Raw genomic sequence first — 23,295 nt, forward strand, 5'->3', positions numbered from 1 at the left:
ACTCATGTTCAGTTTCTTTTCTTACTAGAGTGATTCATATTTTCTGTGATTTACACTTATGTGCTATTGTATTGTTAGTAAATAGAGATGAATTATTACAAAGAAAATTGGAAGTACTGCCACCAAACACTAAAAGAAAAAAACGTTATTATTGATGCAATAATATGCTTAATTATTTTTATATTTAAAACTAATGTATGTAAAATACTGAGCTTTGTGGTGAAATTCTGCATGATTTATAAATATGCATTTTGTTTTCTGGGGAATGGAAATGTTGGCAATGCTCTCAGCAACACTTCTTCCCATGTTTGTGTGAGTTTTCAGGACTTTCCAAACACATGCTGGTTGAGTGAATTGGCGTTTCTATATTTTCCCTGTCTACTTGTATGCACATAACCTTTGTGTACCCATTCAGAGTGTGGTTCTGTCTTGTGCTCTATACTCCCAGGACAGGTTTCAGTTTGCTTCAAATCTTACTGGCCACCAGCGGCTTCTTTCGTGGACAGATACATGAACTTTTTTCCATATGAAATAGCACAAGCTGCTTTCATTGCAGGTGTTCCTACATGAAAATGTGCTAAATGATGTTCTCATTTACATTAATTACTGTATCATGGATGTGTATGAAATGAATGTTAGAATGTAATATGAAAATAATAAAAAAGTTTGACTTTTAACAAAGAAGTGTCACATCATCTGCAACCTGCAGACTGCAAACTCTGTCTACTCTATTTTTTATTAGAAGCTGTCTAACCTGTCAAAATTTGAAGCCTTCATCAGGATTTGGTGTTGGACGTCCCCAGACTGTATCTAGTTGCTCTTCTCTGAACTAATTCCAGCAATACCTTGAACAAACTTGAAAACTATATTAAAAATGATGTCTTGCTAGTGTATCATACAATTGTTAACACTATGTTTCTTGATTCAACTGTAGATTCAACATGTTATTTACCTTTCTAATTGTATATTTGTATATTATAATTGTATATAAGAATGCATATAAAAGCATACAAAAGATGTAAATGATGTGCCAATGTAATCAAATTTTTTAAGTAGTACAGGTTGGTAGCTGAGTCAACACATATACAGTAGGCTGCAAAGAAACAAGTAAAGGTTTATTCCATGCTGAAAAGAGAAGAAAAGAAGCAAAATATTTTGGCTGTGGAGCCTTCTTTGGGTGTGACACCCAAAGAAGGCTCCACAGCTGAAACTTTGTGTTTCTTTTCTTCTCTTTTCAACATGGAATACATTTTTAAGTGTTTTTAATAAGTAGCCTCTTCAATCTCAGCATTTCCCATTTTGAATTGTATTGATAATAATAATAATAATAATAATAATAATAATAATAATAATAATAATAATAATAATAATAATAATAATAATAATAATAATAATAACATCACTTTATTAACCCTAATCTAGATACTGACTGCTGAGATATGGGGGTTTGAGATTCAGTTATCAAAGCATTCGTAACATTTACCTTGGTTTACCTTAATTAAGTCCTGAGTAAATGATTAAGTGTCCAGGAATCATCGGTCCAGCATAAAACAGACATACAAAAAGAAATGGGAAATATACAGAGGTGGACAGGAGACAGAAGGTGAGAGCTCCTTGTCCAGAGCATCTAGAAAGACCAGATATGAGTTAAGTAGTGGAATCTTGTTAAGAGAGCCTGCTATTCTGTTGTTTTTAGGAAACTCAGATTTCATGTTTAAAGTCTGCCTTGGTTAAAAACAGCCTCTCTTGGTTATTGTATGCATTTTTAGGTTTAGGGAGATAGGTTTCCAATTAATGTTGTAGTTCAGTATCAATATTTATACAGCAAGACAGCTTTATCACTTTGATGGACTTTGAAGGTATTATATAAGAGTTTGAATACTTGGTAGCAGTCTGGTGTTTTTCTGAGTGGTCAGGACGTAGGCCTCTTAACTTGTATAAAGTTCTAAAGTTCTTAATTATTTGTTAATCATCTTACTTTGCTTATAACTACGATCTCGATTTGTTTACTATACCAGAATACAAATTATTGCTATGAATAAGAAAATGTAGTGTACAAATACCTGTGGCACTACACTAATTACTCAAAAGGGAGCATTCACCTCTTATGTGTAATCTTTGATCTACAGTATTAACAAATTCTCAATCAAAACACTAAGATTTACCATGTAGTGAAATGCCTAGTGCTCGTAACTTGAGTCTTAATCTTAATGACGAACTTTAGTTCACCTTTTAAAAAGCCTCCATATTGTATGTTCTGTGTGTCCATTTCTTTTGTAGCCTGTTAAATGAACTTTGTGGACTATCCCCAAGGATTTTATTCCTATAAATGTGATTTTCTAGTATAGGTATTATCAATGTTGCCACTGCCTTACATGCAATAGACATCAGACTTATTGGTCTGTAATTAGTTGGTTATGTTTTGTCTCCAAATTTATGGATTGGCACCATTTAACAATTTCCTGTTCTTAGGTCCTACCCCAGCTTGAATGACTGTTGGAACTGCACATTGTGATTTGGATTTTGCCTTTAAAATTTTGATGTATACTTCTGTGCACACTATGTTATGATTCCAGATGAAACGTTAAGCTTTTAACAAATTTTAACAAATTTTATAATACAAAGTTTCTCCATTATTTTTCTGTAACCATTGACATATCCAATCACAGACATTATAGAGCTAATATATTAATGATACAGGACTGACTGCAATAAGGTATGGTAAAAATTGTGTCCCTACATGTGTTACTTGAGAAATGACATTTGAAGAAAGAAATTGAATTTTTTTTGTTTTTAAGAAATCCAGTGTTTCAGACTTGATGCCCAAGAGGTTACCTTGAATTCAATCCCTGAACCAGGCCTGTACTGTATATACTTTCCAAGAGAATTCAAAATGTTAATGACAGATACATTCCGAACAGGCGAAAATGACCTTTGGGGGGCTGGGGTTTAATATTAACAAGTGCCCTTAATTACAGTTGTTGCCATGAAAGTATAATATTACACATTTGAATCTGTAATGCATGAAAATTGTAGCATCTAAGAAATGAGCAATTTAGTTTACACTAGTTTCTCCCATCCCGAGTCAAATTTACTCTGGCTGGGCCTGAGTTTGCCGGTTTGGGCCTGTTTGCATTCACCTTGCTCTACAAAATAAATGAAGTTAATCCCATGGTTTAGACAAAGTTCATGAATACTATTATTTTCCTCCCAAATCAAATACAGAAAGGGAAGTAAAAGGTCATTGTACAGTAGTGATATCGGCAAGGCTCTTTCTTATATTGCATTCAGTCTATCCCTGTAAAAGTGGCTCAAGTATCTGGCAACACAGTTTTCTCAACACAAGACATAATTTTTTAGGTTACTTCAGAATGCATCTATGATGACATTTGGAAAGATACTGATGGCAGCTAGAAATATGAACAGAACATGTGGTGCACAGAAAAGATAATTGTTGCTTTTGTGTTGTGTCTGCTGTCATACACATTCCCAATCTGGGGTAAACTAAACCCTGTAGCATTCATATTTTTTCACCCCAGGTTGAGATTTTCCAACCCTGTAATCTTGAGAGGTTTGCCTCAGGGTGAAAATAGCAATCTAAAGAAGCTTTCAAGTGTGAAAGGGCCTTAAGACTTCTTTCTTGAAGTGCAAAAATGATACTACAATTTTGAAAGCAGCCAGCAAATATAGCAAACTGTCCCATTCTAATGATGATATGAACAGTGCAAAGAATGGTAAAATTGAATTTTTCTTACATTTCAATGAAAGGAGAGAATAATTCAGCACCAAATTCTTACAAAACCTATATTGCAAAAATGTATCTAAGTAGATTTATACAGATTTGTTGCCCTATTTCATACTGTTTTGTTGCACAATTCCTTGTTATATTTAGAAGTATATCTTTATGGCTCTGCTTTCAGAAAGAAGTGAATTTTTTTTGAGCAGTTAGCCACCATTGTGTATATTAAAGTAAACATACACAATGCAGACATTACAACAATAATAATGTTTCATAATCAACACTGACCCCTGAGCTTGTAAGCAGAAAGTTTCAAATCCCAGGTGGGGCACTGAGGTTGGAACTTTCTACAAAATAATTTATCCCAGCTGTACAAGTGTTCTCTTCGGATCATCATTTTAAATGTAAATTTGTTTTTTTATTGACTTATTGGTATAAATAAAGGAATATTGTCAATGTCTAACATTGTTGCTTACTGAATTATCAAAAGAGCTTAACGGTATTAAGAAGATAAGGTACAGTAGTTTATACAGTACAGCTTGACTAGAATTGTGTTTGAAAAACTTCATGTTACACCTTCCTAATAAATAGGGATATGTCAAAAAGGCTAAAGAAGTAATAAATATTTACATATATCATTACACACAAATGATATAACATAGGCCACATCTATACTGAACTGTGTATGACATTTACATATAGTGTATAATATTATTAAATGTGTACTTTGAATGGTGAAAGCTGAGGAAGTTCATATCTCCATGCAACTTACTGTATCCAGAGTTGTTGCTCTCTGCTAACCTTACAACCTTCCTTTTCTACACAACCACATTCAGGTCCCTTGTATTTTTAGGACACACTGCTTGGTAAGGGTTTTTACCCAAACAGAAGTACAGAGATGGTTTAAAAACACACTCATGTCTTCATTGAACTTTTTGGAATAATAGGTTTGCCATACTGTGAGAGCAGATGGTGTATGGTGGTGTGAGAATATTGGAACCTTACAAGGAGATTATAGAGAAAGTATATAATAATAAATACTCCTTTTGGCAGACCACATGTGACCACTCATAGCCAAAGCACTCACATTCCACTACTATTTGTTTCCAATGTTTCTTTTTGTGTGAATCTGCAAAGCGAATCAAATCTGCAAACCTACATTAGAGAGATGTTTAATGTAAGGCAAAATAACCATATTTGGTAAGACAGTTAAATTATAAATATACCATTGTTTATCACTCTTTTGAATTCAATAACACTCACAATTATGAAGCATTTGAACAATCTCAAAGAAAATTGTATAAGTTAATGTCAGATGCAAGTTTTTGTCACAATCAGAAAAATGCAAAGCCGCCTTTGAATGTAGGGCTTTGCAAATTTAACATCCTCCTGCTGTGATTGCTAAAGAAGTGCAGATATCAGCGCTCATTCAATCTAAATAACCTTCTGATGCATCATAGAGTTTCACTGTAATAGATAATCTTATTTTATTTTCTATTACACATGTTCTTCAATATATTTTATAGGTGTTTTATAAATTTTCATCATTGACTTATGCAGAATCCAGCACATAAAAGGCAAATGACAAAAGGAACAAAAAAACATCTTTTGGTGTACTGGAGGAATTCTGCATACCAGCTCCCTTAGCTCTAATGTTAATAAAGTCAAGTTGAAGAGATGTTCAATGACCCATGGTTTACCTGTCTTTGATTCCACAGAGAAGTATGGCTGTCCCTGTAGAATGCTGTAGACAACTCTGGCACTATTTCCATATGTGGGATCATCAGCATCTGTGGCTGTCACTTGAATAACTGAAGTTCCTGTAATTACAAGATGCAAATTATAATTGGAATGACAAGGCCCAAAATATTCATACAGTTAAATCACAACCATGGATGCTGATATTTGTTTCTTGTCCTTAGGAAACAGGGTATTAGGCGTTCTCCTTATAATTATGAAAGAGGGTACATCACTGGAAAAATACTTTTACAGTTGCATTACATTTCAGATTTTGCCCTTATTATTTTCTTCTTTTGTTTAATGTGTTAAAACTGTGATTTTTAAGCAGTTAACGTGCATTTTTGTGTTTCAGGGGACATTTATAAACTTTTTAAATAAATCATCAGTTCTTCAAGGTAAGATTTGAGTATTAAAAGATATTTTACGTATCACCATAATTAAGTATAATAAATACTTTTTGCTAGAAATAGAAATTATTATCCAACACACAATGAGTCACAGGCAGAGAATATAAAACAAATTATTTTAAGAGGAGGATACTGCATTAAGAAAATGTGGGTGCTTTCATTTTCCTAAATTCAGCACATGAACAAAAAATTACTTTTGATTTAAAAAGTAATTCATAGCCATGATTTAAAGGTCAAAGGATATTGATATTTGTTTAAGGATGAAAAAATATTTAGGTATGAAGAAATCTGCTAAATTCTCGGACGTGTAGAGCAAAAGCTATATTGCTGGCACATCATCCTCAAATACTGAAGGAAGGACCTCAAGTATTGAAATGCAGTTATGGGTGGTAAGTTGTGTTAAAAGGTTTGGCCAATTCACAGGAATTTCTGACGGGTCTGGTAGATAATATGGGATTTGAGGAGGTTCAATCAGTTTTTGAAAATGTTACAGTATGTGGAAATAAAATAAAGGAGCACATATAATTTAGATTTAAGATTTGTTCTCCTATAGTAAACAAACTGCTGCAAACAGTAAAAAACAAATTTGTGGAATTCATTTTGTTTTGGTAACAAGACAGACAATGGTACAGCTGAAGCATCTAGAATACACAAGGTGTCAGGGGGTATACTGTGGTAGGCACTGTTGGGTCATGGACTGCAGTGTGTTATCATTTTTTAAATAATTTGATGCAGGACTGCACTACTCCGTAAAACTGCCTGGTGGCACAGTGAATCCTTAAGGTACCGCAGCTGTGTGTGGTTTTTCTGAAACATTATTAAATGTTTATTAACCCATTAGTGTTTTCTTGTGCTAATCATACTGTATGCATACTAGTGCTATTTCATTGAATGCAATAATACAAAATATTAAATATTAAAATATGTTTTAATTGTGTATAGTTATTAGATTGTGTATAGTTATTGTGAATAATTGTGTATAGTTATTAGACAATAAACAATTTTATTTTAGAATTTAATTATAAAATATTCAAACTTGCTTGAAAAACATATTGTATTTAAAAGCAAATACATTTTAATGTTAATGTGTGCAAAGAGGCCAGATTCAAAGTTTTGAGGAGTAGTGATTTGGACAGCTTTGTCATGTACTCTAAGTGGCATTGTAACTGATACAAGACATTCCAATACAAATGCAATATGAAAGATATTCTCCTCAAAATTGTTAACACATACAAATATTACTGAAGTCTATATTTGTGATACACTAGTCTCTTTAGTTGCTTCTTAATGCTAGTTGTTGTTATTGTCTTCTAAAAAATAGAAAATATGATTTTCTAAGGTATTTTCAGGATGGCACAGGACAGGAGTATTGCAGCAGGTAGTGGAGAACAAACAGCCAGTTTTAACAAAGGTGCTAGGATCCATCCAGGATCCACCTGGATGATTTGACGGCAGCCATAGTGTGCCAGTACACTGACCACATATCAGCTTACGGTGGGGAGGAGGACAGAGTGATGAAGCCAATTCATAGATGGGGAATATTACGTGGCCAATCATTGGTAAAAGCCAATGTGAAATTTGGCCAGGATGCCATGGTAACACCCCTACTCTTTTTGAGAAACAACCTGGGATTTTTAATCACCACAGTTTGTCAGGACCTCGGTCTTACGTCTCATCTGAAGGACGGTGCTTTTTTACAGTACAGTGTCCCCAACACTATACTGGGGCATTAGGACCCACACAGATCAAAGGGTGAGCACCCCCTGCTGGCCCAACTAACACCTGACCAGAAGCAACCTTAGCTTTCCCAGGAGGTCTCCGATCCAGGTACCGACCTGGCTTAGACCTGCTTAGCTTTAGTGGGTTGCCAGTTATGAGTTGCAGGGTGACCTTCTGTAGAACATCAGTTTTTTGTCATTATACAATAACTGTTGTCAGCTGCAAACCAGTGCATCTGACAATAACACTGCAAGAAAAACACATTAACAAAATATACTTCTTAAAAAAATAAATGATATAATTGTGCTGTCACAAAAACTATGAAACAAAACCGGGTACTTCCTCCTATGTTCCAAACTAGTTTATGTAACCCCCCTTCCCTTCCTGTTTTCCTTGCTGAAGAACCATTTACTATATGTTCTTGTATATGATGTTTTATGACTGTTGTTTCCTGAAAAGCAATTCCAAAATATTCTGAAAGCGCTACCATAAAATACTGTGTTTTGATGTGCAAAATTAAAACTGTAACTTTACAGGAGGTGAACATTATGGCTTTTGAAATATTCTTTCCTCAATTCTGTTCTAATAGATTTTACCATGCCTCGTTATTGATCTTAGTATACAGTACTATTCATCTTTCAAATCCAGTAAAGTAATCCATCCTATTTATATTAGTCTATTCAATACATGGAGGTACCTAAGCTGTTCTGATTATTTGAAGCCAAGTGAAACTACCTACTAAAATTATACCTAATAAGATACCTAATAAGTTGTTTTCTACATTAAAATAGCTGAATCTCAGATGCATATCACATGTTTAATATGTTCATTATTTCTGTTTAAGATGGGCTTTTGACACAACCTTTATAAGAGATACCATTTACAGCATTCAGTTGTTTCTTGTCTTCGCATAGGTGATGAGCACATTTCATAAAATCAGACAATGCATTAGTTTGGAGTTACTGAAGCATATACATTGAATAAACACTGATTTACAGTATATCCAATATGTCACACAGATCAATGGTTACTATTTCCTTAGCAAATGACCCTTCAGAACATCTGCATCAAGTACTTCACATGATATAATTCTTAATGTGTGCAATGTCCTTCAACTTCAGCGAAGCCAGTATTTCATCAGAGCATGCCCATTTCTTATATTATGGAATTGCAGACTGGGTGATCTTGTCAAAAACAAAACCCTCACAGTGAAATGTCCTCCACAGTTGTTCATTATTCTTTTTTGGATGATGTAACCTTGATTTGTATTCACTGTCCTAAACATAAAGGTAAGGTCCCTCAGTGCCATTCCAGTTATTCATTACAGTGGATGTATTTCAGGCCTCGGGTCAATTCTAATTGCAGCTGGACTGTTATCGGAAGTTACAATTACTTTGCTATTTAATTCAACTGTTATTAAAATTAGAATATGGTGCAAGTCATTGCAGTTGCAAATACAGATATATTGCCATATAGGCCAGCTTTATAGAGTAATCAGGATATTTTTGAAGTATGGAAAGTTGTCCACTGTCATCTATGCTCTGTACCTTTTTCAAAGTTGCCAGCAGTCTCATTGTGGTATGCCTAACTAGTTACTGTATTCTTGCACAGCTTCTCACTTTGGAGTTACAGACTGATCTAGGCAGTCTGAGTGTTACAACACACTTTCTACCTAATGGCTCACTTCACCCATAACAGTGTTCAATTTGTGAATTGAACTTTTGATTAAATATATGCACTTTAAAATAATGTGTATACTATACAACATTTTGTATTTTAGTGAACTGAGACATCATTGGAAGGGAGTGAATACTTCTGAAAGTTAAATCTACATGACAATGGCCATTGTAATCCTCTATTTTATGTTCCTCCTGAGCTTTTTAACATCCTTATAGGTCTATTGGCTTGTTTGATAGATTTACTGATGGAAGGACAACTATGAAACAGTCCCTAATTAATGCAGAAATTAACCCTTTAAATAATTTATTTCATTCATACTTTTATAGGAAGGGCATATAAGCTGTATTGAAAAGAAATTATGCTTTCATTATAAAAGTAATAAAGTTGTATGTTGTATATTCATTACTGAATGTTAACTTGGATTTAACCAAGTTAAGTGAAATAAATTAGTCTGAAATAAAAAAATATCAGTTTGAAAGCAATATCATTTCTAACGTTTGTAGCATTAATGACCTTAGACGATGAGGGTTGAACAAATGACGACAAAGCTTTTAATAGTTTAGTTAATTTAATTTACAGTATGCACCCTGAAACTATTTCAGGATTTAAAATCTTCAGATTGTTTTTTTTTTATTTAAACTAATGCTCTTTGTTTTCATATTATTCCAAAATATAATTCTTCCCATGTACTTAATCTGCCCCTAATGCTTAAAATTCATAGCCATGATTTAAAGGTCAATGGATATTGATGTAGCTAAAATACACATAATTTCTATAAAATGAAGCTTCATTTACTTGTGCTTATCACTGATTAAATATATTTTACTTGTTTTACACAGACTTAGATTTGAATTCATTATTGTCATTTGGCACAGCACATTCTGTGTAATGACTAATCCACACAAATATTTCTTTCTTATGAACAGAAAACAGAAAACTTTACATGTAGGTGTTATTTAGTTAATTACCCAACTCTGATTACATTTTATTTTTTTGATTTTACATATTTTCTTGTAATGTGCTACTGTAAATACTCCTTCTTTTATACAAATGTGGCAATACACAGCAGGCATTGTGCAGACATAATTACTTTTCATTACATTATTTACAACTGCTAGTGCCAGAAATATCACATAGATTGTGACTGAAATATAATGATTTAAGCAATCATCATTTGTTTTTTTGTTAGACTTTGCTAAATAACTGCTTAGGATGAGTATGTTACATTTATTACTACCATCTTAGAAACTACTCACTTGGTCATTTGTGTGATGCCAGAAAAGGTGATATACAGTATTGAGTAAGGGGAACTGTCAAAAAAGACATGATGTATGATTGAAAGGTAGTATAAAAATATGCTCTCAGTGAGGTGCAATCATATAGTTCTGTGCAACAACTTGGTGGGATTGTCATGCGTGACAGATTGGTGGAATTATTTCTGCAACCCACGCCTTTGTTATCTGTTGAGGCACATGTCTATCCTTTCAAGATTTATTTTTGATACTGTGACTAACATATGAATTATACTATTTTCAGCCACAGCCCACGTATTTGCAAATTCAGTTTTACTTATTTTGATGTTTTAAAAAACTGATTCTGTAAAGTAACCACTACAAACAACAACTACAAAAGTATAAAGAAATTCATGAATGGGGTTGCCAATGAGGACAGAAAGTCATCACCCTGGAAAAAAAATCTAAAGTTACTGTAATTACATCAGTTACATTTATTATCATTAATAAGTCCTAATTAAGTCATTAATATGTAATTAAATTTGTATTCACATATCTTGTAACTGTAAATAATGGTAGGTCCTCCAAAAGTGTCAATATTTTACCCATTAAGTCCCAGAAGCCAATGGTACTGTCACGCCCTCTGCAGCCAGAGGGCGCTCCTTCTCTGTCCTGTCCCTAGTTTCCGGTCTGCTGTCCTTCCTGTCCCTCTCTTTCGCTTGGGCTATATATTTCCGGGTCTTGCACTCTGTCCTCGCTCAGCATTGACGTTCGGATGTCCTGAGACCCGCCTAGCACCAGGGCGCCCCACGTCCGCTCCCTGAGGGCATAGGTTTCTATACGGCATTCCTGAACTCTTTGCACTATGAGCCCGGGCCTTTTTCCCGTCTTGCCGCTACGCATATGGGTCTTTTTCCGCTCTCCTGCTCCCCACGGTTTGTCCCTTTGGACGTCCATGACAGGTACATTGTACAAATAGAAAGAGCTATATAATAATCAGAGTCTATGGACTTTGCAAAAGTATTTTCCATGAGACATTCAGAAGTTGGTTTGAAAGGGTTTTAAAATCATGCTTCAAAGTTGGCATGTAGTAACCCACTAACAATTTTGTCACCTGCCTCTTGTTAGAAAATACATAATGCCATAAAGTTTTGAGATAAATAAAACATGTTTTGAATAATTAATTTGTCTGAAAAGATTTCCATCTGATCAATGCACATATACTTAATGTAATTTTGCCCATCAACATGTTTCAGTGCATTACTTAACCATTTGAACAAGAAACTTTGTTTCTTATTTAAATGATAGAAATATAGTAGGTGTTAATTACTGTAAACGTTTTGTAGTTTTCACTCTGTAATTTAAAAATACTTGCATTCCCAATCCCCCTTTCAGTATGTTTTTCTCTTTTCACATCAAATCACATAATTCTTCCAAATTAACAATATTTCTTCTGATTTACATGAACTCCCTGAAGTACTTTTTGAATGTGTTAATTACTATAATATTGTCTCGTGATATTCAGCTTTAATTAACCATAAATTTTAACTTGTAAAAAATATTAATCCTAAAGTTTTTATTCTCATAAAACTCTTCTACACTGCTGGGTCTTGTTTCAAATGGACTGGTCTTCGGGATCTTTCGTTTCGGGATGTTTTTCATACATCACCCTACTATCATTAATTTCTGAGTTATCTATCCAGAGTATTTACAATTCTGAATGATGACCTAGCAATGTTGTTGAAGCTGATTCCCTGAAATTCTTCAATGAACAGCTGGAAAGAATCTCACAGGTAGAAGAGTGCTTGTGTTAATATCACATTTTGTACATATCCAATTTATTGCTACAGTGTAAATCTTCACAAGAAAATTGATGGTGTTATAACTTGAATTTTACTCTACCTAAAGTTTTAGTCCCTTTATGTATACGTTTTAAAAATATCACTAAATACTAAATGCAAAGTTCACACACTGAGTTAACATTATACCTTTTGTGTATTTATGCATAGTACATTTTGCAGAGAATTATATATACTTTTAAAATGAAAGCCTATCCTTCAAACAGAATTTGCTTTAGACCTGAAACACACAGTGCCTATAAAAAGTATTCACCCCCCTTGTAATTTTTCACATTATATTGTTACTATATAATTACTATAAACCATGATTAATAGAACCAATTGAACCATGATGTATTTTACTGATAATTTTTGCTACTCATCAACACAAAGAACTCTATAATGTCAAAGTGAAGAAAAAATCCAGAAAGTTTGCTGAATTAATTAAAAATGAAAAACAGAAAATAATTGAATACATGAGTATTTACACCACCCCACCCCAGAGTTAATACTTGCTAGGACCACCTTTGGCAGCAATTACAGCTGTGAATCTCTTTGGGTATGCCTCTATCAGCGTTGCACATCTTGACACTAGAAGTTTTGCCCATACCTTCTTGGTAAAATGGCTCAGGCTCCATCAAGTTGGATGGGGACCGTTTGTGAACAGCAATTGTTAAGTCATTCCACGGATGCGAATTTGGATTGAGATCTGAGCTTTAACTGGGACACTCCAGGATGTTAATCTTTCTGGTTTTAAGCCACTCCAGTGTGGCTTTGCTGTATGTTTTGGATCAATGTCCTGTTGGAAGATGAATCATCTTCCAAATCCCAGTGCTCTTGCAGCACGTCTTCCTCCAGGATCTTTCTGTACTCAGCTCCATCCAATTTTCTTTCTATATTTGAGTTTTCCAGTCCCTGCTGCAGAGAAGCATCCCAAAAGCATGATACTGCCACCACCATGCTTTACTGTAGGGATGGTGCTCTCAGTGTGATGTGCTGTGTTAGTGTAGCTTTGCGCCAAACATAATATTCAATTTTGGTCTCATCAGACCATAGAATCTTCTTCCAAATTGTTGAGTCTCTCACATGCCTTTGGGCAAATTCCAGCCGAGATGTGATATGATTTTTTTTCAACAGAGGCTTTCTTTTTGCCACCCTTCCGTACAAGCCAGATTTATGACGTGTGCATGCTATTGTTGTCTGATGAACAGTTTCTCCCATCTCTGTCATGGAGGCTTAAATATTGTACATAAACCAGTTTTGAAATCAGAAAAATAATATTATCTATGTCTATTCTGTTATAGGTGTACCACAAGCAGTATAACCACAAAGCCCTAGACAGAAGAAATATATTTACAAAAGGAAAAGGAAGGGTATTTGAAAAGAGATGACAAAACACATACATACTGTATGTAACTATGGTTTTTACCTTCAAAGAATTGTAACTTACCCACTGGAGACATTTCTGGAACTCCAGCCATATAGGGTCCATCCAGGAACTTTGGCTCATTGTCATTGATGTCCTGAATTTTAATGATGAATTCTGACTCAGGTTCCACTGGCTTGTTTGTGAGACTGTCCACAGCCTGAGCTCTCAGGGTGTAATAGGCCTGTTCTTCTCTATCCAGCCGCTTAGTTGCATGAATATCTCCTGTTTTTTCATCAATAATGAAAATGGAGGTTGCTCCCTCGCCTGACAGGACATATTTGACGTTACCATCTCCTTTGTCAACATCAGAGTGGAGCTGTTGAAAAATGGATATGAGACAAGGTTAACACAGAGGAATGCTAGCCCCATCAAAAGTAGGTAGGGATAATTTATTTTGTCAGGTGCTGTAGCATGCAATTTGACTCTTCGGATAACACAGAAGGCAGAGGAGGCAAAGGAATTTGAAGCTTTTTTTGAAAAAGAAATGCATGAAATGAGTCACATCAACTAGAGTTTCCCTTGTAAAATATAATTGGTATTGAAGAAGTTTAACTTTTGAAGTGGAAGTTCAAGACATTGTTTAAAAGTTTGAATGTCTATAAAGTAACTTTTATTGGGAAAATAGCACCTCATTTTGCACAACAAATTCATTTTGATTGTTATTGCTTTAATTATGCTAGGCCTGTAGTGTTAAGAAACATGAAAAGATTACAAGATGTACTATACAAGGAGAGGGCATTTGTTTGCTAATAGTCTATTGCACTGAGTATTTACTTCAGCTGTTTCTAGGAAAAGCAGGGTGGTGGAACCTATATTGTGAAAACCCAAATGGTCTTCTGTTTTTTGGCTAACACTTTTATGACATTATGAATTGATGTCACTGATCTAAACTCCCACCCATGTTTTTAGCCACAGAGGATTTGAAATTTCCTATAAAACCTGCAGGGATGTGGGTCTATGGGATTATGAGTAATCATCACTAGGCATGACCTACCTTTAATTTTGCATGTTAGAATGCACCTGTGCCCTGGTCACACTTAATATCAAGGTATTGTATCAGTGTTTTATAGATACTTAATAGATTGCTAATAAAAAGTTAAAAAGAATTCTAAAGCACTGCAGTTAAGGTATCCAAAATAATATAATAGTAAGAATAAATTAGTGAATTCTCAATACCAGAAAGTACAATATTAGAACATTTCCCTTATTAGAAGTATAACATGTTGCCTGTCCTCTGTATTCCTACAATACATGGCACTTACATAATTAGAACTTTGTTATGATATACCACATGCTCTTTACTATATGCGTTATCAAAATCAATCATAGCATGTGTTTGTTCAGCAAATATCTCTATATATACTTACTTTTACTTCAGTTTGAATTTGAAGGTATAAGGAAACAATAGACTTAACAGACAAACAAAAAACAAAACATGAGTATTATTAGGGCATTTTTAAAAGACTGAGATCATTGATGGGTTTGTACACAGTTCTTTTTTTTAATTTAAACTCGTGTTACAATAATGAGAATATCTATGAAATATTATTTCGAGCAAAAATATATGAGTTTTTGATTTATTTATATAAATATTTATGAATCAAATTAAAGGGAATTGCAAAAGAATAAAACCTTTTATGCAATGTAACTGCATAATACGACCCTAGTAAGGCATCACAGCTGTACTGTGCATATTCTACTGTGTCATCCAACATTATGAGAGCACTGTAGTTTATTCAATGTGGTCAAATACATACTAAAAGAACATTTATATTGGTTGCACTTACTTTTCTTCCCCACTCCTCTGTTGAGCTCACTCCATAACATTTGAATGGAATTAAGATTAAATCAGTGCATCAACTGTGGCCTACATGCAAATTTAGATGACCCATTTCTTCCTGAAACACTATTCAAATAAATGTGGTCTGCAAAGCATCTTGCAGTATTCCTCCCAGATTATCTTTCCTTGTGAAGTGGCTTAATGGATACATGGCTATCATATTTTAAATCCTTTCTTCAAACTGTGTTAACTGACATACTATGCATTCATTCTGTTCAGGCCTCCCAGTCAGTCAGTTTCTCGCTTCTGCTATTCCTATGTTTCTTACCCTAGTTATCTCAGAGAGGAAAGTGCGTCCTCCTTTACAAAATAGTACATGTTTCAGGGGTATAAATGTGGAACAATCCCATTAAAATGCATCTGCTGATATACATTTCGAACTATAGTTTTCTCTTCTTAGTAGTATTTTAGTAAACTTTCCTAGAAGCCCCATAGTTTTGACTGCCAGCATTCATGAGGCAGTCAGGGCAGAAGGACACACACACAGACAGGCACACACTCATACCAAGGCCGATTTTCCCAGAAGGCAGTTAACCCACCAGTATGTCTTTGGACTATGGAAGGCGACGGAAGCACCTGGAGGAAAGCCACACGAACACGGGAAAACATAAAAACTCCACACAGATAGTACCTCAGGTCCGGAATTGAAACCCTCAGCACTGTGAGGCAGCAATGCTAAACCCTGTGCCACTATGCCAACCCGTAAACTTCATACAATTGTAAGTAATCTGTCAATTGCCTTTCCCCTTTGTTTCTTACGTGTGTTGTCCTATCCAATCTACTGACAACTGATGTTTCTCTGGTTTGAGTGTAACTATAGTGTATCCATAATGCTCAAAGTTCAAACATAATCTGGATTGGCTTTAACTCTCAGTAGAGAAAATGTTTTTGTTTCAGTTTTGTGAAATGAAAACAGTAATTGTGCAAACAAGACACTGAATTATAGGGAGATGTTTTGTAATATTACGGAGTTTTGTAAAAAAATACATTAAAAAATTAGAATTCTACATAATGTAAGAAGATCTTCACTTTTTCTTTGTTTTCACAATAGCTTCACATTCCATGTCTACTCATTTGTACCATTTCTGTCATGTGAAATGAAGAAACAAGGCACAAAACTTAAAAATTGCATTTTTCTTTTAAAAAAACTAGAAATAAGAAAATGTAATTTCTGTTAAATGTGTACAGTATATAGTATTGTTTGTACCATCATGTTTCATGCATATACTAATTAAAATATCAATAATCTATATTTTATTGTGCTAAAATCCCATGCTAACGTTACCTGAAAAGTAAAGATAATGCATTCTTGAGTATGTTGAAAGAGATTGCTGCATTTCCATTCTTGAGAGGGAGCATTGTGCACTTTCTCATATCTTCCCAGCTGGCATGCTCCTTTTAGTATTAGTCTCAAGTGGTTTCAAAACTAAAACAAGGCTGAAGGGCTTTTAAAATATCTCTGATGAAAGTCATCAAACTCACATTTCAGCACTAAAGAAGAGAATACTTCCCTTCATTCAAAATACTTTGTACACAGTGTTGATCAAAGTCGAAACAAAATTCTACACCCACAAGCATCCTACAGGCTAGATTAGTCACCTATAGCAAAAAAGCTCCTTATAAGAATACTATAAGATGTTCTTTAATCTTTATTTTTTATTATTGATGGCACTTAACAGTTTCTGAGATGTGCATTGTAGTCCAAAACTGCACAATTAAATTACAACAGATGTGTGTTAAATCAAGAAAGGATACGTTGTGAGTGATAATTTGTTGTTTAAGGGGCAATAGGATATACTGTATCTATTATCCTCCTATATATGTTATATGTATATGTTACAACAGTGAGGGGCACTCAAAGCATTGAAAACAATACCAAATGTTGCATTAGGGTGGGAGAATACAGTATATATTGTTGCTTCAGCTTGCTTTAAAGAGGTAAAAGAAGAAATGATCGCAAGGTTGACTTTGATTTTGTGAGGTTACAAAAACTATAAATAAAGTATGGGAGGCAATATTAACAAGAGGGTTAGCTTGTGGGAAAGAGATTGTACAGAAAGGAACAGCAATGACAGCCTGTAGTTTATGAGAATAAAAAAATATGTAATTTCAATATTGTCTTTTAAACATCCCAGTAAAGATTATTCTGCTCCATATGTAGAGGAGCTTCTTCTTGTCCTGTTTTTAATTGGTGGAGATCAAGGAATGAAAAATACTGTATACATGCCACTTCTACAATATTCCCTTCAATATGTATAGATTGTTTGGTATTTGTTGCTTTTGTTTTTATTCTTTTCTGTAGTTTTTAGAGCATCTAAGAGGTTCCAGATGGATAGCATTGGTGACTGCAGATCTCTGTTTCCCCAAAGAGCAAGCACAGCATGGTGCCTGAAATGAGTTTTTCCCTCCTGTTAGTCTGCCTCAATTACTATGCCCTGAAGCAGCCACTTAGGTGGTGAGAGGTTTCAGTCTTTATGTCCATCAATCCATGTCCTCTCATCTTTAAATGGGTACCTGACTGTGCCAAATTATGTGTTTCTTTTGTGTCAAAGACTTCTTTGTCAACCAGGGCTAAGATTAAATCACTATATTATTTTAGTTTTGATGGATTTCACTTAAGCCTTTGGAAATTAAAAAATAGAGCCAAATATTCCACCTTGGAACCAAAATTGTCATTCTGAACAAATAACTATGCAGCATTTTTACGGAGACAGAACGCAGTCAAGAGTTGATGACACAAACTGTGCTTTAGAATGCTTTTTTTCCCTAATACTACATAATATGAGCTATGCTACATTACCTCTGGTAATGTTATACCAAAATATTGGTGAAGGATGATGTGGGGTATTTAATTTATACTTTTAGTATACATTTCTTTTTCATCATTCATATTATTCAATAATCACTTTAATGATACACAGTATGGTTGTGAATAGAGAACGTATGCAGTATATGTGTTATTTTTCAATATTAACTTATACAATAACACACTTTTGTACTCAGTGTTTGCTAAAGTGATGTATGTTTTACATGTCAGGTACTTAATATATTTTAATATTAAGTGGTTGAACCCTGAAACAAATAATGGAGAAACATGAAGAATAAACTTGATTCCAATGTAATATCAATGTTTGTGTTTATGATACAGTGATACAGTCATTCTACAGCTAATTGTTATAACATAGTGCTTCACAGTTTCCCATTTCACACCAATTTCCAATGTACAATGTCTAGCACAATCTATGAGTGCCAGTTTTACAGTGTGTCTTTTGATAAGCTTAGTTTTAAAGAGGTTCAAAAATGTCATGATGCAGAAAGGCATAATAAAATCAGCAGAAGATTACTGTGTAAAATTAATTGTTTATATTTTTAAAAAAGCAAAATATATGAGGACAACACACTGCATTGTTCAAAAGTTTGAAAATAGCAGCACTACAGAGGTTGGGCACAAGAACAATATTTTTCATTAGTCTTCATCTGATCTCTACATTCACTTGCATCTTTGTATACAGTAAGTGAAGGGGTATCTTCTGTTTTATAATATATAGACATTGATATCAGAGTGTTGACAGCCCACTTGTTGCCTGATAAATGATATATGTACACTGGTTTCCTGATAAATCAGTTCTCCGTAGTAACAAATTAAAAGTTGTGGTCTCTGAAGACATACATTATTAATATGTTCTTATTAGCATCTGTAGCATCTTTGTAGTACTCAAAATGCAATCAGTTCAGATATATATCCTGAGATATATAAGCAAACACATTTGGATACCAAGTTGTTCAGGTATGCAAAGATATTAAGAGTGAAAAATAAGCATCAGAAGTGTCAACAGTTTTTTGTATGTTTTATTTGCAAATATTTATATCAGAAAAAAAAAGAAGTGACTATATACTTCTAGATTCTACAGTATATTCTACTTTTCCACTTGCCCTTTTTCCTGATTAAATATGGAAATACTGATGTATCACCATGAACATCTGTATCTCTATCCCTGTATATCTTTTAATATATATGAACAATGTGTAAGTTATGTGATCAGGAATGCAAAGATATTAGTACATCTAGGGATTTAATTGAAGGAGAATGCATGATGTCATATCCCCTCATTGCTCTGTGTTTCTAAAACGGCATACTTTTTGAAAATAAAGATCTGAATTTTAAGTTCTTGATTATCCAGCATTTTAAAAAATCTTGATAAGCAGGTAAAAAATAAAAATACAAAAATGTATAAATTATAGTTTACAAGAAGAGACAATAGCACTAACTAGAAAAATGCAGTTTTGTAGAAAAAACAGGTCACATTCTCGAATAACTGAGTTTCATTTAAATACAGAATTTAAAAATTCATACTGTAATTAGGGGCCCACCACTGCTGAACATGAAGCTTTGTTTTCCTAGGTCAGTAGCCTCAGAGTGGCTGAAGTATAGAATCCCATTATAGTGCTCTGACACAGATGAAAAATACACGTTAATGACATTACGTCAATATGCTGAACAATATGGGATACAGAAGCTAGAGTCTATGAAAGCAGAAGACATGTTTAAGAAGCTTTTGATTTTCTGTGGACTGTAGCAGATGGAGCAGCTTGCTTTCATCCCTGCATGGCATCAGAAAGCTGCAATTTTGGGGAGAAAAGCAACAGGCCACATCCAATAACATTTTCTATTTTAAGACATGACATTAAGACATTAATGTTAAACCTATAGTTTTCTTTTGAGAATAAGAATGTAGTGTGACTCAAATAGTGTCACACTAATTTTGTCACATTAGATTTCTTTTTTCTTCAAACAAGTGTGACAACTTTAGTTTGGCAGAAAAATAAGATATACTTTAAATATAGGAACAGATAATGGGTTTATTCCATGCTGAAAAGAAAGGAAACACAACGTTTCAGCTGTGAAGCCTACTTCAGGTGTGAAGAGCCTTCTTCACAACTGAAGAAGGCTCCACAGCCGAAATGTTAATAATAATAATAATAATAATAATAATAATAATAATAATAATAATAATAATAATAATTGCTTACACTTATATAGCGCTTTTCTGGACACTCCACTCAAAGCGCTTTACAGGTAATGGGGACTCCCCTCCACCACCACCAATGTGCAGCATCCACCTGGATGATGCGACAGCAGCCATAGTGCTCCAGAACCCTCACCACACATCAGCTATCAGTGGGGAGGAGAGCAGAGTAATGAAGCCAATTCATAGATGGGGATTATTAGGAGGCCATCATTGGTAAGGGCCAATGGGAAATGTTGTGTTTCCTTTCTTTTTTTTCAGCATTAAATAAGCCCGTTACCTCTTCCTTTGCAGCCTACGCATGCTGATGCAGCTACAGTCCCTACTTGAACTACTTTAAATATAACCTGATATGTTTGATTTACACTTAATGGCTAGGCTGTGTTTGAAAGACATCTGTGTCAAAGTACTCCACTCAAACCACAAACTAGATAGTCCACTTTTACGAGTGCAATTAAAGAGTAGCCTTCATATTTTAATTCCATTAAGATGGACCATGTGTATTAAAAAGGTCTTAATCGTAATATGACTTTCCATCTACATTATGGATACGTCCCCATCCTATTTTCCTCATGGTGCTGCTTTTCAACAGAACAGTCTTTTGTGTATGACAATTTTCACAAATTACACCTTCCAGAAAATTATCCAGCTTATCATGAGAAGCATATTGCAACATGATACATAAAATGAATTAAGTTTATCATTATATCCCTCCTGCAAAATGATGTCATTTGTCAGTTCCCAAGACCAATTATGTTACAAATTACATATACTGCTTGTTTTGCATTCAACAAATTTAGTGTTCAATTGTCTGTCTTCCATCATATTGAAACACGCTTAATAAGATAGCTTCATACAAATGTAATATTTTATGAAGACAGTGCTGGTTTGCTTACCACTACCCAGTAATAACCTACAGTAAATAGAAGGCACTCTGAATTATTTGGGGTTTGTCTTACAAATTTAGAGATATTATACAAGGGTCAGAATAATATAGGAAAGTATTGCATATTTTAGAAAGTAACTTGCCCTGCTATTCTAAAAAAGGGCCAAAAAAAACGTAATTCATTCCTCTACTCTATTATTATAATTAAGTTCAAATTGGTTTGCTCCAGACAGCACGTTAGGACTGGCTCCTTTATAATTGTCTCCAGTGCATGAAACTAGATACTGTACATTACCACTGTCATGTGAAAATAATCAACATTGGACATGGTAAAATAATTTTATAGGAGGACATCATTTTGATCCATTGTAATATTTGCTTCACTTTTCCATCTTCAATTAAAGTTAAATATAAAAGTGGAAACCTTTTTTCCACACATATTAATAGTTCTATATCCTCCTATATTTTCACTTGTTTTCACAATCAGTTTGTTGCTTGTTACATATAAAGTAACATGTTTTACCAAGTGATAATCACACTAGTTAGTTTAACATAAATGATTAAGCCTGAAGATAGTGGATTTCATTTCATCACTCTTCTGTGTAAAATCACAGAATATCTGTTTTTGCTTTCTGTATTTAAACTCATTATAAAACACATGGATTACATCAAAGTAACTATCATGATTAAAAGCTATCTTTAAACTGTTCCATATTTTCACATTATAAATGTATATATACTGTACTGTATATATACCCTGTATCACTATCCATCTAGCTATGTGTTGAGTGTGTGGCTTTTCTTTGGCCAAGATCCAATCTGTTGTAACCCAGACACCTTCGCAGTCTCCCAAAGCTGCACATCCCACATAATGTAACACATTTTCACTGAATAACACCCATTAAATATGGTACTGTCATAGTTTTTGCTTTAATTGAACAAATGATCAATCCATCTATTTTACGTGTAAATTTCAAATCTCCTATCACATCAGGTGGCTCTATACTGTATATCCCAATTAAATCATCAAGCATATACAGTAATGTACTTAACATTTACAAGTAGAGAAGGTTTCTTGGTGGTGTTGGGTGCAGTATACTGTATGAACTTTATCTATACCTTAATGTTTATACCAAAGACAGATTTATTCTAGAATATAAATTGTGCATTTTATTTACTATTCTTCACAAAATGTCTGCAATATCATGCCACACTATTTTTTTCACCATAACTAGTTTCCAGTGTACAGTAAGTATACTTTTATATTTCAAGAGAACATTTTCCTTAGTTAAATATCATCACTTTCACATAGAATTAACTTAAACAAGCTATAAGAATATGTGATTTTTCCTCTGCTTTTAACAGAATAAACCCACCATAGCCTGCATAGAAACCCTAAAAGACATTCCGTCTAAATAGCAACTTGATAAGTTGGGTACTAAACTTCTTAGCAAACAGGTCTCAACAGATCAAATTGGGAAAATGGTTATGTGACATACTGTACACTACATTTCCATTGGATCACCACAGGACTGTCTTGTCCCCCTACTGTACATTTTGTACACTAATGATTGTAAAATCAAACACACAGTGGTTCTGTGGCTAAGGATCTGTGCCTGTGGCTGGAAGGTTGCTGGTTTGTATCCCGTGGCTGGCAGAGGAATCCTACTCTGTTGGGCCCCTGAGCAAAGCCCTTAATCCCGACTGCTCCAGCTGTATAAATGGCTGACCCTGCGCTCTGACCCCAAGTTTTTCTCC

At 34.2% G+C, this 23,295-nt stretch overlaps 1 protein-coding gene across 1 annotated transcript in view; it reads right to left on the reverse strand.

The window, feature by feature from the left end:
- Positions 1 to 23,295, reverse strand: part of LOC148657467 (cadherin-7-like) — a 98,814-nt gene that overhangs the window by 37,454 nt on the left and 38,065 nt on the right. The window contains exons 3-4 of the mRNA XM_088643767.1: positions 13,806 to 14,100; positions 5,440 to 5,559 (exon numbers count right to left, since the gene is read on the reverse strand). Coding sequence (XP_088499893.1) covers positions 5,440 to 5,559; positions 13,806 to 14,100 — 415 coding nt within the window. The remainder of the gene's footprint in view (positions 1 to 5,439; positions 5,560 to 13,805; positions 14,101 to 23,295) is intronic.

The sequence above is a fragment of the Lepisosteus platostomus genome, chromosome 8 (assembly GCF_059453375.1).
Source record: "Lepisosteus platostomus isolate fLepPlt1 chromosome 8, fLepPlt1.hap1, whole genome shotgun sequence".
In the NCBI taxonomy this organism is placed as follows: Eukaryota; Metazoa; Chordata; class Actinopteri; order Semionotiformes; family Lepisosteidae; genus Lepisosteus; species Lepisosteus platostomus.